This window comes from Arachis duranensis, chromosome 9 (assembly GCF_000817695.3).
Source record: "Arachis duranensis cultivar V14167 chromosome 9, aradu.V14167.gnm2.J7QH, whole genome shotgun sequence".
Taxonomy (NCBI): Eukaryota; Viridiplantae; Streptophyta; class Magnoliopsida; order Fabales; family Fabaceae; genus Arachis; species Arachis duranensis.
In genome coordinates this window covers 5,358,859-5,376,091 of record NC_029780.3, presented here as the reverse complement: position 1 = coordinate 5,376,091, position 17,233 = coordinate 5,358,859, and the positions used below count along the sequence as shown (strand labels likewise).

Genomic DNA, 17,233 nt, shown 5'->3' with positions numbered 1-17,233 from the left:
ATGTGGGTCATAGTTCTTGTTCAATCCCCTGTTGGTCAGTGTAGTAAATTTTGCTTGCTTACTCCTTGTCAATTTACTAACCTTTATTCTTTTACAGGAAGTTGAACAAGCTACTAAGGTCATGGAGCAGCTTCAGGGCAGCATGCTGTCATCGTCAGATCGGGGTGGCATGCACATAGAGTAACTTCTAACCTAATGGTTTCTATTAATTTTAGATACTCTAGCTAGGATTGGATGTCTTATGTCCCTAAATATTTTCTTGTAGATACGCAAGGTCTAAAATGAGGAAGCATTAGAAGAAATGGAAGCAAGCCAATTTCCAGATAATTTTGTTGTTTGATATAAAGGCCAACATTGTGTTTTCTCTAGCATAGTTGCAAGGTATTGGAAATATTGGGAATGTTTACCAACGTTAGAAAACATCTTCATTTTGTAGTATATTCCTTTCACTAATATAAAAAAAGATATTCCCTCATTTTGTTTTTATCCTTCATTTTAGCTAAATTTATTACTGAGTTATGGACTAAACATGTCCTTGATCTATAAAGCTTGATTTGTAATGGTAAATGGAATATTGTTGAGCAATACAGATATTATGTACGTTCTGATGACCTAAGAACATGCAAATAAGATAACTAGATAAGAAGCTAGATTACTAATAGAATTATGTTCGTACTGTTTTTTCTTTATATTTTTACATTTTCATGGTATAAAAGACACACTTTATATCTTCTATCAATTATTTTTAATATCAAAAGTAAAATGTGTATGAAAAAATGTATAAAAAAGTGGTGTATATAATTATTACTCAGTAACCAAATATAGTAGTGTCATGCAACTCTGAATAGTTTTCATGTGAAAAAGACATTACATTATTGCAATTTTCCATATTTTCATGTAAATACAACTAGTATAACATACACTCATGATGGTAACTTTTTCTGGTGGGTTTGTGAACATTATAGTACTAGAAGTGTAATGATTGAAGTGCATTCAATTTACTGGGTCGGTTTCAAAGGCCTGTTCTTCTATGTCTAATCTTTCTCCAACTGCCCAAACATTTATAACGCTCTGGAAAATGACTTTGGTATATCTATTAGCCATTATTGCTATTGTTTACTATTTAGCATTAGCTTTAAACTCTAGAAATTCCAACCGCTAAGTAATTCATGGAGAATAGTAGCAATTTACTTTTAAGGATGCAGTACATTTTCTTTTCATCGATTTGATATCCTTTACTTATTCTGGTGAGCTTAATCTAGAAAAGCAGCAAGTGTTAATGCAGTGGAAAAATGAGTTTTCTTTTGCTTTTTGGGTACAACATAAAGAAAAGGACAAAAGCTTAAATCTTAGAAACCTCAACACCTATCTCATCCACCAATAGTTGTAGTCCATAATAATGAGGTGCATGTGTATATGCTCCCAAATTTTTGCAATATCATAATGCTTAGCAGTTAGCACAAAACTCAGCAAGTTAGTCAGAATAAGCAAGCATTGTCTTCACCATAGGTATGCTCTAAAATCAACTTTCAGAGGAGTTGCCATCAAAATTTTTTCTTTTTTTTTAAATCTTAAGAACATTGCATGCATTATGCAAGTTTATTTTATTCTTTAAATATTATTTAACATATTAATAACTTTAAGAATATATTGTCTTAGTTAAGCTTTGTTAAGTAACCATGGAATTAGGAAGTGACATGGGAAAGAAGGGATTAGCACCCTTAAAACAATAAATTTGTGTAAAATGGAAAATAACACAATAATTAGGGTAGGAAATTAGGAATCAGGACCTGTGTATTCTGCACTGCAATATTTGTGTTGATGTTGATCTATAAGAAGTAATGATATATGGACAAGAATTAGACAGGGTTGGCCTTGAGATAAGGTATGGAGTCATTTTGTTTATAATTTGCCAAATCATAGGCAAGTGACATCACACTTTGACATGTCTCATGAATTTATGTTGTCTGAACCCTCTCAGGATTGTCATCATCAGCCAACCAATGAATTTTGCTTCACATGATTCCTAGAAGTCAAGAATTCAAAAAAGCATAGGACATTGTCAACATCAGCCAACCAAGATTTTTTGGTTTTATTAATTGCTTCAAAATTTTAAGATTTTTAAAATGGATAAACTCTATCAGTCTCATTAACTGCTACTATATATTCAGCATTTTTTCCTTTTGTTTTGTCATGTCTATACTTACCTCTTTTTTAATTTTAAGATATTGAGATTAGTGCTATATTTTATAAAATATGAAGATATTGTGTCATGAGTCATGAGACTTACATATATTAGAGTTTAGTGTACGTTTTCATAAATAAAACGTTTCTTATATCATCCAAACTCAAAAAGGTGAAGTGTCATTATTAATTACCCTGTGATTTTAGTACCCTTCATAGATGCAAAAGGCTAACTCTGATTTGTCTGTGTCACTGTCCAAGTTGGTTCAGAACTTCAGATGACAACCATCAAACCATGTTTGTTTGCTTCTCAACGCATATGCATGTGCATGGACACACACATGGAAAGTGAAAAGGGATAATTAAACCAACAATCTTTGAACTTAGAAGAAGCTACTCCATTTCATTTCATTTCAAGACCCCACAAACTCTCTCAAGTCAAAGAGGCCCTTTTAGGCACAATAGTGTGTACATGATTTTCCCTGAAGAATTTCAAAAGCTTCTATATTTTTTTACCTATCCTACTTTCACCCTGCTATTATACACAGATGCAAAATTAGATCTCACTGCAGAAAGATAGATAGAAAGATGCAAAACTACAAAATAGGAGGGAAAATAAACATATTTAGCATAACAAGAAAAAAGCAATTTTCAATTTTGATCAAGTATCAACCCCTTTTTAAATGTTATCTTCACATGAAGTCCTTCTTGCTTTGTTGTCCCTATCCCAATATGCAGGCCTGTATTTGTCAAGAGATAGCTTCCCACTGAATGATTCAAGTGACTCTTCTAACAGAGGACCGCTGTAATGGTGCTGCCTCTGCAGCGGCTCCGACCAGAGTCGGCCACTCCGGTTTCCCACATCATAACTTGGAGTTGAAATGTAACTTGTGTCCATGACCATGTCGCCGTCCAGTATACGAAGAACCTTAAATAAATAAGCAGAAATAATTTTAAAAACAGTTAGGCAGGGAACATGGTCAAATTCAAAAAACATGATCTAAACATGCAGCATTAGCTTTTCCTATTGATTTTAACTTAAAACAGAGTTTGATCAAATTATAATAAATATGTGATTGAGAATTCTTCAAAGCAATTTTTTCCAACAAAAAATCAGTTCAAGAACTTGCTTTACCTGTGACATGCGTGGTCTAGAATGAGGATCTCGCCGTATGCATAATGATGCAGCATGCAACATGCAATAGACCTCATTTTCTAAGTATTGGTTCCCCAGCCTTGGATCAATCAGTTCCTCAATGGCATATTCTTCCAACAGAGGTCGTGCCTGATAAATAAAACATTTACTCAAATTTCGACAACACTTGGCATGAACAACCAGGAACATAAAAGGGGATTATATAGGACTTCTGATTGTTAATTATAGACATAGCCATACTTTAACTCTTAGGCAATGTTTGGTTGGGGATAAAATAAAGGGTGAAAATTTTCACAGAATGGTTCGAGTAAAAGTTTATCCATGAAAATTCCATTAAAACTTTATAACTTACCCACTCAGTAAGACACTGCTGTCCCTTAGGCCGCGTGAGATCCACAGCTTTTCTCCCTGTAACAAGCTCCACCAATACCACCCCGAATGAATAAACATCAGCTTTTTCAGTTATTTGGCCGCTTTGAGCATATTCAGGAGCCAAATACCTACACAGAAACAGCATATCTTAATTGTGAGTTCATATTTCTCAGACAAGTTTTGATTATGAAAACCATTCAGGAAAAACACAAATACATACCCGAATGTTCCAATTACTCGGGTTTCCACACCCGTGTCTCCATCAGGTTGCCACCTCGCCAATCCAAAATCACCAACCTTGCAATTACAATATAATGCTGTTAGAAAAATTAGGCATGTATGTAATCCAACTCAAATTCAGCATACACCAGAGTTTAGATTGTAATCTATACAACACTCAGAAAATTCTCTGTCCTTTACGTCCAATGGTAAGTAAATTTAAAAATGTAGATGGGTGGATATTCAAAAGTGAGGTAAAGGTGCCTTTTATAGTGTAAACTACAAACCTACAAGAATGCATTGTACAATAAGCAAGCACTACCATACCAGTGGTTCAAAATCATGAGTTATGAGAATGTTGTTAGGCCGCATGTCACGGTGGATAATGCATCCCACTCTGCACTCTTCATGAAGATATCGTAACCCACGAGCAGCTCCAATGGCAATTTTTTGCCGTGCAGCCCATTCTAATGGTTCTCGCTGTCTCCCTGAAATAGTTTGAAATATTAGACTAATTTACAATCATGTCAGTAAAATATGTCTTGTTTCAATCACTGTATTCAAAATGAAAAACATTGCCACATTAATATACTCTGCACCAATGTAGCCTTTAAAAGACTAGAACAACCCTACTTCACCACCTGCTTTTAGTTGGCATCAGATTAATAAATCAAAGTAGCAAACATAAGTCTGATATTATAGTCTAGTGCAATTGAAAAAAAAATCTGTAAGCACAGAAGTTTGGATGCAAGAGAGTAAGAGAAATCACCATATAAATGTGAATCCAATGATCCATTGCATATGTACTCGTAAACTAGTAGCCTTCTCTTATCCTCTATGCAGAATCCAATCAGCATAACAACATTTCGGTGCTGAGCACAACTCAGGACTTCTACCTCTGAGCAAAACTCAAGGTCACCCTGAGAACTAGCCAATTTATGTTGCTTGACAGCAACGACTTGTCCATCCGGTAGAACCCCTCTGTGAACGGATCCAAATCCCCCCTCAGCCAGGAAGTTGGCCTCAGAAAATCCACCAGTGGCAAGTTCTAACTCGGCATAGCTGAACCATCTTGGAGGTTTTCCGAAAACAGGTGCCTTGTGTTGACATATCGAACATAATGGAGGTGGACCAGGCGGAGTATTTCTAGATAATGATATTGCCTCTCTGAGATTTCCACTAAAATCTGACTCATTTCTATAATTTGATATTTCAATTCCAGCTCCTCGATCGAGCCTTGAGAACTTTTCTAGCAAGGCTCTAGTTGTAGATGTTTGAGGCATATCTTGAGAAATTTCTGGCCTTTCTTCGTTTCGTTGAGATGATTGTTGATGTAAAAGTAATTCTGTGATCCATGGCTGGAATCTCAAGCTTGCCGAAGATGTGGACAAACTTTCACTTTCTGTGTCTGAATCATCAAGTTCTTGATTTTCTTTGATAGTCTCCTCTTTCTTCAACTCACCATTTGTCTCTGAGATAAAGAATGGTGAAGTTCCTGGATCAGAGCTTGAAACTGATGAAGTTCCAGCTTCCGTTGCAGTAAATGGAGTCCCTTGCTCCGGGCTGCTAGTTGGAGTTACAGAAGGCCCCTTAATGGAATTTAGTGAATCAGTATTCTTTTTGGTTTGATTTCCAGCCAGCTCATCATGCTCAGAAGGCAATGGACGTGATTCATCAGCTTCCTTTTGCGATCCAATCAAATTCAAGCGGAGTACTTTTGGTTGGGAACGCTTCATGACCACAATATTACACTGTAGCTCTTCCATGCATCGCTTTTCTTCATGTTTGAGCTGTCTGCAAAGAAAAACACCAAAAGCAACAACTTAACTATAATCCCACATGAACAGAGAACAGTAAACCAGAAAGAGTCTAGTTGGTGTTTTAAGGATTTTATTTTCACATTTTTCTTCACAAAAGACAACAAAACACACTAGAAATGAAAATAGGAAAACCAATCAGCTTATTGCAATTACAATAGCATGCTTTTAGTGAGGAAATAAGGTAAGTGAGAGTGAGAGACTATTACTTGTCTAATACAACCCAATTGGCTTGCGCTTTCTTGGCTTCTGCGGCCACTGCTCCACAAGGAGATCCAGAAACAATTTTAATCCTGACATTTATCTGTTGAAGAAGGGGGTTCATAGAATATAATCTTCAACATTCTGAATCAATTTGCATGAGCTTTTCAGGGGAAAAAAAAATAGAAAGTAGGATATATACCAACCTTATTCGGATCATACACGTCATGGAGCTGAAGGATCATTTGAGAACAAGAATCAGTGATATCATGCTTCTGCTCTGAAACTGTTCCTGGAGGATACTTTTTACTGATACTGGCACAATCACCAGCAAATCTAGGAAAACCCCATAATCTTCTGCCTACATTTGTGTAAAGTAACAGTCAATTACACAAAATAGCAAAGTAAAGGGTTCCTAACAAAAAAGAAAAAAAAAATGCACTGCCACTCTGCCAAGACATAGTTTAAGATTGCAAAACCAGAAGCAAACACCATTGGTGACAAATTAAGTAATTCACCATTTGTCAAATTGGAGAAGCAAAACACTATCTTGTGAGAAAAAAGAAGCATAAAAATGAATGAAATGCAGGGGAAAAGAGACATCATCACCTGAACTTTGAGAAGGCACAACCACTAGCAGGGTGATGCAATCTCCAGGTTGAACAACATGAGTGAGGGACCAAACAAGTGCAGTCCTCGGAATTTCTTTCGACGCCTTAACGGCAACGATAACCTTCTCAGCGCCATCGGAGCCTTTGACTTGCTTCCCTATCCCCTTCTGTTGCTCTCGACTCATCACCACCAACAATAGAGAGTAGATACTACCTTGCTCAAAAGATTTTACTCTCAAATCTCAGAAACACACAGCAAAACCTTCAACATCATAATTTAGCCTTTTCCCCACTAGAACAATTATCACCAAAACATGATTGCACATTCCGTAGCCATGGACAAAGGCCCTTTTAACCAAATTCAAACAAGCAACAAGAAAAGATAAAAAAGACCCTCTTGCAACGTTCACAGAATCTTGTTGTTTCCTTTCTTGTCACCTATATATGAGAATGATGATTCTGCAGGTACATTCCCCCAAAGCAAAGTACCAAAAATCCGTGAGGAATCAGAATCAGATACCCCCTCCTTGTTTTTTGATATTTTGTGGCTCAAAATGCAATGTGCTCCATTTCAGTGTGTTTCTGAAATTCAAGAAGATTCAAAGTAACTACTGCTCATTCACACACACATTTACACAAACACTTACTGTGCTATGTGTATAAGTAAGAATTTTTTAAAAGGCAAAAGAGGAAGGACCCTTCCCTAGCCGTTCTTCTTTTGCTTTTTTATGAATGAGCCTTCAAAACCACCCCCACCAAAGTCAAAAAAAGGAAAAAAATAGTTGAAAAGAAAGATGAAGAAAACAGGAAAAAAAAAAGGTAAAGGGGAGGGTTTCTGAGTGATTTTGGATCCAACTAGTTGGCTCTATTATCGAAAATGCCAAAAGATTCCTCAACAGAAATAGTGTTCCTTCCTTTTTCAACAGAAACCAATCCAATCATATATCAACCCCTTTCAGATATATGTGATTCAATGCACTGTTCCTTCTTCACAACCCAACGTTTCAACCCTGCATAATCACAAGATTCAACATGGATATAGATCAGAAAACTGAAAGAAAAAAAAGAAAACAAACAAACAAGCAAACTGTAGAAAAAATGCACAAAGAAAATGTGCCACATACAGAAACAAAAAAGAGAAACATAAAATATGGTTCCACTAATCACTTGAAAGTTGAAACCGCCATTTTGTTGGCTTTGAAGGTTAAAAATAAAAATCAACGAAAAAAGAACATCATTGGAGACTAGAAAACAAGAAAGAAAAACAAAACAAAACAGAAACAAGAATGAAAGGCCAAAACAAGATCCAAAGTCCAAACCTTCTTTTCTTTTCTCTTTATTATTATATATATTTATTTATATTTTATTGATTTTCAATCAATCCTTTGGTAGAGTTGACAAACGAACATCCAGAGAAAAAACAACAAAGGAGAATAATTGAAGTTAGATAGACAGTTTTATAAAACTCAAAATGCTTAATTTTTTCCTTACAATAATTATTATCATCAGAATCTTTAATTTTATATCTTTTTGTGCCAAATTTCCAGCAAAAAGAAACATGAGCCAACCTTAACAATGAAAAACACAAAATGGGGTCTTCAAAATAGAAAAATGGAGAATGGGGTGAGATGTCCAAAGGGAACAATAGAGAGTCAGAGAGAGAGAGAGAGAGAGAGAGAAAGAACCAAGAAATGGAGCAAAGTTGAAAACTTTAGTAGAGATAGAGAAAACCCAGAAAGAGAAAAAGGAAAAGGAGTGTTGGTTGAGTGAAAATGAATGGATTTTATTTTATTTGTTTGTTTCTGGGGAAGAAGGAAAAGATGTGTTACGATCAGAACTCAGAAGCTTTGTTGTGACTTGTGAGTGACCAATGGAAGTTACAGACCAGAGATACCATTAGGAATCGTAGTTTCTATTATAACTCAAATTTATCATTTCTAAAAAATTCATTTTCTTGCACTTATAAATTTTACAAAAATAATTCATTTTTAATAAATTTGACTTTATTTAGGGCTAATTTTTTTTATATTGTATAAATATATGTGTAATACATTGTTATGGGAAGATTAGGTGTTTTTTTTTTATATGGTGTTTTATTCAAATCGGACGGTCCGATTTGTTTGGAAAAAAAAATAAAGTAGAAATCGGAGGGTCCGATTTGTTTGATTAAAAAAAATTACAAATCGCATGGTCCGTTTTGTATTTTTAATTTTTTTTTATTTTTTAAAATAGAAATCGGACGGTCCGATTTCAACATTAAAGATTTTTTTATTTTCAAAAACACAAATCGGACCATCCGATTTGTGATTGTTGATTTAAAAAATGAAACAAATCGGAGGGTCCGATTTGTTCACACCATAACAATGAAAAACTCATCTCTTCTCCCATCTTTGTGAAATGCACTCAGCTCTCTCCCACACAAAAAATAATAAGCGCTTTATTTAGTTGTTAACCTATTCATACATTTAAATAATTTTTTTTTAAACAAAAAGTTCAACACAATAAGGTGGATTAAAATCATCAACACTCAATCACCAAAAAAAATCAACGCCCAAAAAATTAAAAAACAAATATCACTCCACTTTTTAATTAATTATTTATAAATATGATAGTAATTATGTAAACTTTATTATTATGGTAGTGTATTAGAATTAAGTTTAATTTATAATAGTCAAAACCAAAATTGTGTCGTATTATAAATTTAGAGTGCATAAAATATTTTAAATTTTTGAAAAAAAATTAAATGTAAGAATTTAAATGGTGCAACTAAGTTTTTATGAATTTTATTATGATAAGTAATTATGTTTATTCAATCATGTTACATGTATATTAAAAACTAATTACAAAATTAATTATTTATATAAAATATATATTTAAAAAAAATATAACTGATTTAATAGTTGTTTTTCTGTATGTATATAGCATTTTATGTTTATACTTTTAGAATAATTTATTTGAATGATCTACCTAGATTACTTTTGTTTATAAAATAAAGTTTAATTTTAATATATTGATAATGGGTACTGCTAAGGAGTCAATGACCTAAACGTACAATGTGTACAATTATCTAAATCTTTGGTCCATAAATAAAATGAACATCACTCATACTATCCAGAATAACCATCCGGATACCAGGGATAATAAATACATCCCAAAAACTTAAGTTGATTTTGGAGTTCACTAAGAATTGAACTCTTAACCTTTTAGATCTAGAACTCTAATACCATGTCATGAGCCCACTCATCTCAAAAGTGTAACCTGATAGGACAATGTAACACTAATGGTCATATCTCTAATACTTTCTAAACCTCCATTGTGCACATTATACGTTTAGACCATTGGCTCCCTATACTTTCTCATTGATAATATAAAATATTTTATAAAATCATAATCACATTTTTTTTTACATTATTGATGGTAGTTATTTTTTCATATATAGTATTATGTAATTTAATGTTAGTATAAAATTGATTTACAAATATAGAGAAAATATAATGGAACAATATTTTTTTTGAATAACCTAAATAATAGATTAAAAAATTAATTTTAGTTTTAAAATTCAAACTTTAAATTAATTAAGTTTATTCATGTATAGTGAATTTGAGATATAGTCCATTGTTTACAAATATATCAAAATTAAATTTTACAAAATATTTTGGAAGAACTTAATTTGTAGGGATATGAAGAGAAAGAGAAAGTGAAAGAGGAAAATTAAAATTCCCTTGTATATATATAGAATAATTAAAATTTTTTGAAATTTAAAAGTTCTTACTTCTTAGTATTAATATAAAGCCACACTATTTAAACACAAAGTATATATCTTAAATATGTTCATAAATAAGTAAATAATATTTACTTCCTCACTCAAATGATTCATGTAAATATACTCTTATGTAAATCTAAACTAATTCTTTTATATATAGTATATTATATTATTAAATAAATCTTATCTATTATTTCAAATTAAGAGTAAATAGATATTTAATTGTTTACTTGAACAATAGTCAGGTTTTTTTTCTATTGTGTCAGATTATCTTTATTTAAGAATTAAAAATGTTATCATGTTTAATTTCATAAAACGGTACATGTCTTTACTAATTTCAGTCTTGATTATTACAACTACTACACAATTATTATTATTTACTTAAGATAGAAACATTTGAAGTTTTTTCATTAAAACTTTTAAAAAATTAAACTCTTGAAAATTTCAAACAACATTTTCATATTGGTTATTTACATAAGTGTCATTAGTATCATTATTAGTAATACTCTTCCATAGTGAGTAAAATATCTTTCTTCTTAAGCAATCATATCTTTCGAACCCAACAACTCATGGGGTTTCTTGTTCAATCGTCTGAACTAGCTAATTTAGGATTGGAGCTATGGCTGCCGATGAAAGATTTGACTCATGAGACCTGATGAAGAAGATGTTTAGGAACCCTTTAGGAGAGATCTCCAAACTCTCTCCACCCAGGGGAGACCTCTTTCTTATACATGGGTGGAAACTTAGGTGCAGTCGATTTCACGTGAAGTTGATAATTGAAATTCGTTAGATGATTTAATTGATTTGACTAAATTTTCATCTAACGATTCTCAATTATCAACTTCACATAAAATTGACTGGACCTGAATTTTCACCCACAATGCATATACAATTTTACGTGAAGAGAACTAGAAATAAGGCCTATAAAATATTAATGAAAATGCTCTATCGAAAAGCTTAAAAGATAGAATGTAGGTAAATTTAAATTTTATTCAGGATGCATATAGTATCTCATGTTAAGTTCAAAATTAATTTATCTCGGTTAAAAAACTCTTGCCTCTCTCAACTTAGATTTGAGGTGAGGGTTAGACGTCACGTGTGTATCTTAGTGGTTTTTAACCAATAGGAAAATTCTTATTTTAAGAAATAATATTTATTCGAACATCATTTTTGTCTCATTGACCAAAACAAATAATTGTTCTGCAATAATAATATATTGAGATTAGCTCATACATATTTTTAGAGTATATATGTTAGAATTATCAATTGAAAAAGTTTTATAAAAAATATATAAACTTTAATTTTATTTTTTATATATTTGATATGATGATTTTATTAAAAGAACAAGTTTTAAAATTGTTATTAATAGTAACATTAATATACATGTATATTAAAACGATAGAACACATTAATTAAACCTAATATAAGGGAAAACGAGAAGAAAATAGAGAGAAGAGAAAAAGAAAAGTATATTTTAATTTCTTTTGATGTATGTATTTAGTTGAAGATAAAATAAGAAGAAAAAAAATAAAAATAGTATTAAATTACACACATTCTATAGTCCTAAATTTATATTGATATCTTTTTTTAATTTATCTGTGAGTCAATGATGAATTTTTTAAGATTATTTTACCAAAATATTTATCAACAATCTTGTAAGGAATTTCAACACTTTAATTAGAGCTAGAACAGAAATGCTTTATTCATGATAAAAATTGATTTTTCTTTTTATTAATGAAAAGTTTGAGAATTTTTTTAAGTTATTACAATTTAAATGTTTATTAGTCTGCCTTAAAAAGATTGTGGCTTCTCTCCTAATAATGAGATTTTTTTTTTCTATCTCCCAAGATTGAATTGGAGACAATGGAAAAGCTTTATGTTCAAAGTGAATTATGTAGATTAGTGTATTAATAGATGTTAATGTGTTTATTAATCCATTTTTTAGTTAAGATAAAAATAATAAAAATAAATTAATTGAAATGGGAAATTACTTATAACTTAACTAAAAGGTATTGAGTTGAAGTTATAAAAATAGCAAAATAATATTTTTTATGAATTATATATAACAATAATATTTTAAAAAAAAGTTAAACGTAAAACTATTTTTATATTCCCTTCATAGAATAGAATAGATAGAAGATAATTAAAATTCTTGAAAGACTATTCGAGTTCAGATATGTACATGTGTCTCCTATTTTGCCACTTTAATTTCGGATAAGCCCCTCACTCCTTAGCTTTTTCTATCTTCAAGTGAACGGTGCTGTTTGAATTGTCCATAAATATTTTTCCTATAACTCACAAAATGACTTTGAATTATATAGCGACAAAAGTTTAAACTGAAGCAAGAAAATAAGAATAAATTTTTAAAATAGTCTCTTAAATTTACGATTTTTATTATTTTAATTTTTTAAATCTAAAATTTATTATACTGATTTTTAAAATTTTGTTTTGGATATTATATTAGTTTTTAGATTTTTTTTTAATATTGAATCAGTAAACGAAATATTGAATTAGTTCTAACTTATTATTCTAGATACAAGACTAAATAATATTATTTTATTTTTGTATTTAAATAAAGTAAAATAAAAAGATAAAAAAGAGTTTATATGATATATAAACCGTTTTATTTTCTTTCATTTTTTTAAAACGATTTTGTTTTCATTTTATTTAAGTGCTAAAATAAAAAATATCATTTAATTTTGTGTCTAGTATAATAAGTTAGAGTTAATTCGACATTCTGTTTGTGAACTTTTTATTTTTAATATTGGAGTGGTAGTGGTATTTTTTTTAAATGTGGAATTGTTTAACTAGAGAAGCAGAAATCGGACCATCCGATTTATTAGAGGTACAGAAATCGAACCGTCCAATTTATAGAGGTATAAAAATCAGACTGTCTAATTTGTGAGAGGTACACCGATTTGTGTTAAAAAAATTAAAAAATTTGAAGTATAGAAATTGGACCCTCCGATTTGCGTATTTTCCACAATTTTAAAAAGCACTAAAAATTATAATATTAAAATATATTACCACTTCTACTTCTATAACAAAAAAATAACTTCTATTTGTTGATTCAACTAAAAAAATCAAAAATCAATATAGTACTTTAAACTAGATCTAAAAAACTAATATAATAAATTTTAAATTTAAAAAATTAAAATAATAAAAATCATAAATCTCAATAACCACTATAAAAATTTAGTCGAGAAAACAACTTTGGATTACAGATAAAAACAAGATTACTCGATTTTTAAATGTAGCTTCATGAGCGGGATCTTAAGGGAAAAAAATGATGCAAGAAAATGTATGGAGTGCCGTGATGATGCTGATTCTATAAGGTCATTAATAAATGGCAGTGTCGTGTTATGGTTTTTGTTTTATGACAAACTCACTGACTTAAGGTCACTGACAAATGAAGCAATGTGTCATTTGGAGTAATGGCAAGATTACAATTTAATGAGGGTCCTACATCATCTTGTTTTATTTGTTTCCTCCTTTATTTTCCTTTATTCTTATTAGGATTATTGTATTTTTCTTTTCTCTTTTATGATCCTATCAAAGATCTTTAAATTTCAAATTAAAGGATGGGTGACTCGAATGTGATGCTAAAGTTTGCTTGTTCCTAAAGTTGTATTTGTATATGACCAAAATAGTTGGGAGGGAAATCTAGGTGACATCGACTTTGAGTTCTGGTTGGAGATTGTGGGTTGATCCTTTTTATGATGTGGTAATTAAGTTTACTAATTTGTAGTTTGTGATGGATGGGTGTTATCATTATCTAAAGTATGATTATAAAAAGGTGTTATTTATTTGCTTATCTAACATTATTATTGTTGTTATTGGTCCTTTTTAATGATTTTGCTTATCATTGGTTTCACTACCAAGTGAATTATTTTATGATTGCCTTTAAAAATTTATATGATAAAATATTATTTTAATTATTAAAGTTGAGCCAAATTTTAATTTAATCCTTAATGTTTTAACGTCCTATTTCGGTCAAAAAATATTTTTAAACGTCCTATTTTAATTTCAAAAAAATTTTAAGCGGGCTCAATATTATTTTACAATTATATTTGACACAAACAATTCACATATTGAAGAGTCGATAGCACTCGATTTCATTATGTATGTAAAATTAATCTACCAACGATCACAAATATAAAAGTTTTTTTTTATTTTGAAACACTAATAATTGACTATTAGGATTTGAATTTGTTTAAAAAAAATTGAAAAAAAAATTGTTACAAAAAAATTGTAGTTATGTTTTTCTAACGTATAGAATAAAATGACTTAATTAGTAATATTATTAAGATCCACGTTACTTATTTTATTAATTATTAGTGTCAAATTTAATGTTAGTAGGACCACATTAAACTTATTTAAAATTTTTTATTAGAATAAAAATAAGACATTTAAAACATTAGAAACTAAATTAAAACTTGACCCAACATTAAAGACTAAAATAATACTTTATCTTTTATTATAATTTAAATTTCTTTGTTTTTATATAAAAAAATTTAGCTAACGCATATATTAAGGTTATGAACAAAATAATTTTTTTATTAAAAATATATAAACTTTAAATTTTAAACGTACGTGTTATATATTTACTAAAAAATAAAATCCTCTATTAATAATATGTCCTATTAATTAAATCTTTATCTAACTAATTTCAATTGATCAAATAGATAATTTGTTCCCTTATTTAAAAAAATATTATAAATTTTGTTTGCGTATCTAATAATTTATTTACTAACAAATAGCAATACATTTTTACATAGGGCTCAGTGAAATAATCCTTATATAAAACTGCACCATTCAATTTTCAATTAGGGCAATAGCGACATAAAATCTCTTCCATGTTGAATCAAGCAATTATTAAAAGAAGAAAAAAAACTATTGACCATTAATAAATGGGAGTCACTCAAATAAGAACGTTTAAAACATCTTTTTTTAAAGATATTTTTCAGTAATTAAAATTTAATACATATATATATATATATACACGAATATTTTAGTCATTTTTTATAATAGAGTTATTGTAGTCATTTTTATAAAAAAGAATATTAATTTAGTCAATTCAAAATTTGATTTACTGATTTTTCGGCTAAATCAATTTGTCTGATCTAATTTTGACAAAAATAATACGATTTAATCGATTAATTATATGTATTTAATTTTAATTACTAAAAATTATTTTTAAAATAAACGTTTTAAACGTCTTTATCTAAGTAGTTCCTTTAATAAATTTAGAAAAATGGGTTAAAAAAATGAGTCTAACTCTTTATGTGCTTTCCATTTGAAACAAGGTTTTTATGGCATTTTACCATTTTCTTTGAAATTGAGAAAATCAAATAAATCAGAAGAAAGAAAAAAATATTAAAAAAATAAAAGAAAGAAAGAAAGAAAGCGGTAACTTGTGGTTTCGTTGTTATTCAAATTAAAAAAAAAAAAGAAAAATAGAGAATAATAGTGAAAAAGCAAAGATAGAAAAGAGATGGATGGGGTCACAAAGTTGAAATGGGTAATAAATTAAGAGGTGCATTGAGTATGGTGTGACATTTAAGTGTGTGAGATTGTGTGCATAATAAAATAATAGTAAAAATAATCTTGTAATAAATTGATTTGCAATCCCATGAACATAAAGCACAACAATCTTGTCACTTTCCTCTGTCTCATCACATTCAATGCCATGCAGCGCCACCGGCAGCGCAGCGGTGCATCCCTTATTTTAATTTGCACCGTCACCTCACCGTCGTATCCAATTCAACCGTTAATATTCTCCATTAATTCATACATCTAAACCATACTCCTTTAATTTTATCTTCAACATGATAATAAAAAAAATCAATTATTTTACGTGTAGAATAAAATTAGTTATTAAAATTAATTATTAATATAAAATATATATTATTATTTTTATTTTTGATATTATTGTTATATATAAATAATAAATAACTGATTTTCTGAACGTCACTTGAACAATTTCAAACCATGTTATAAAAAAATATTCATGATTTATAAAAAGATATATGTTATTATAAAAAATTCAATTATTTTATTCTATCGTTTTTTTATTATTTTACTCATTATATGTTGTTAAAAAAAGTATTAACACATTATAAATAATATTTTAAATTTTAAATTAATAGGAAGAAGCATATGAATAGTTATCTCTAATACAGTTACTCAAACAATTTTTTTTAATTTATTTAAATTTTTGTATATATTTTCTTTTTTATTTTATATTAAATTTTTTTGTTCAATAAAAATCAAATTCTAAACTTTTAGTAATACAAATTTTAATATTATGTTATAAAAATATTTTTTATAAAAATTTAAATTAATAAAAAGAGATACATAAATGATTATATTTATTACATATTTATTTTGAATAACAAAGAGACTCACTTTTTTTTTAAATAAATTGGACAATTCCAAAATCACAAACTCACGCACATGTGCGACTGATTTTTATATATAAAAAAAAATTAGTATTTTTGTTAAAAATGAGATTATTTGATATAATTACAGGTAGATAAATTTTATAGGTAGAAAGTTAACACATGAGGGACATACTGCAATATGTGGGAAGCATGTTAAATATGTCACAACATCTTAACCAACGCGCAAGGACATATTAACAACATCTTAACCAACACGTAAAGAACGTGTTGAATAATTTCCACAATACTATAACACTTCAAATGTTAATATTCAATCAAAACACAATTTTCATTTTCATATTAAAAATAATGTCCAACTACGTGCTCACACACATTTAAAATTTCTATCCACTACTTTACCATTGTGCAAATACAAGATATTAAAAAGATTATATATTAGCACTCAACTAAGGTCTTAGCTGTGATTGACTTACATAAAATCTAAGTTCGGTTTGCGACTTTGTTAG

The 17,233-nt window shown here is 29.5% G+C and overlaps 2 protein-coding genes across 3 annotated transcripts in view; one reads left to right on the top strand and one right to left on the bottom strand.

Annotated features, from left to right (window-relative positions):
• The window catches only part of LOC107464277 (uncharacterized), a gene marked incomplete in the record, with an annotated part of 3,385 nt that extends 2,910 nt beyond the window's left edge, over positions 1 to 475 (top strand). Inside the window, 2 exon segments of the mRNA XM_016083205.3 lie at positions 98 to 180; positions 266 to 475. Coding sequence (XP_015938691.1) covers positions 98 to 180; positions 266 to 296 — 114 coding nt within the window.
• A 2,092-nt stretch (positions 476 to 2,567) lies between these two features.
• On the bottom strand, positions 2,568 to 8,415 carry LOC107464262 (inactive protein kinase SELMODRAFT_444075). Of its 2 annotated transcripts, none has more exons than XM_016083189.3 (10): positions 8,246 to 8,415; positions 6,559 to 7,570; positions 6,156 to 6,310; positions 5,958 to 6,052; positions 4,701 to 5,725; positions 4,259 to 4,419; positions 3,933 to 4,009; positions 3,693 to 3,840; positions 3,320 to 3,469; positions 2,568 to 3,112 (listed from the first exon to the last, which is right to left on the bottom strand). In XM_016083189.3, the coding sequence occupies exons 2-10, from the start codon at positions 6,743 to 6,745 to the stop codon at positions 2,864 to 2,866; spliced, it is 2,247 nt and encodes a 748-aa protein (XP_015938675.1). In that variant the 5' UTR covers positions 6,746 to 7,570; positions 8,246 to 8,415; the 3' UTR covers positions 2,568 to 2,863. The 2 variants fall into 2 exon arrangements, with proteins under 2 accessions (XP_015938675.1, XP_015938674.1); XM_016083188.3 differs by having other exon boundaries at positions 8,129 to 8,262.
• Positions 8,416 to 17,233: the final 8,818 nt, after the last annotated feature.

Coding starts and splice junctions, on each gene's coding strand:
- LOC107464262 (XM_016083189.3), bottom strand. CDS start 6,745: ATGAGTCGAGAGCAACAGAAGGGGATAGGGAAGCAAGTCAAAGGCTCC. Junction 6,311..6,558: donor TGTGCCTTCTCAAAGTTCAG/GTGATGATGTCT, acceptor ACACAAATGTAG/GCAGAAGATTATGGGGTTTT. Junction 3,470..3,692: donor AGCAGTGTCTTACTGAGTGG/GTAAGTTATAAA, acceptor TTTATTTATCAG/GCACGACCTCTGTTGGAAGA.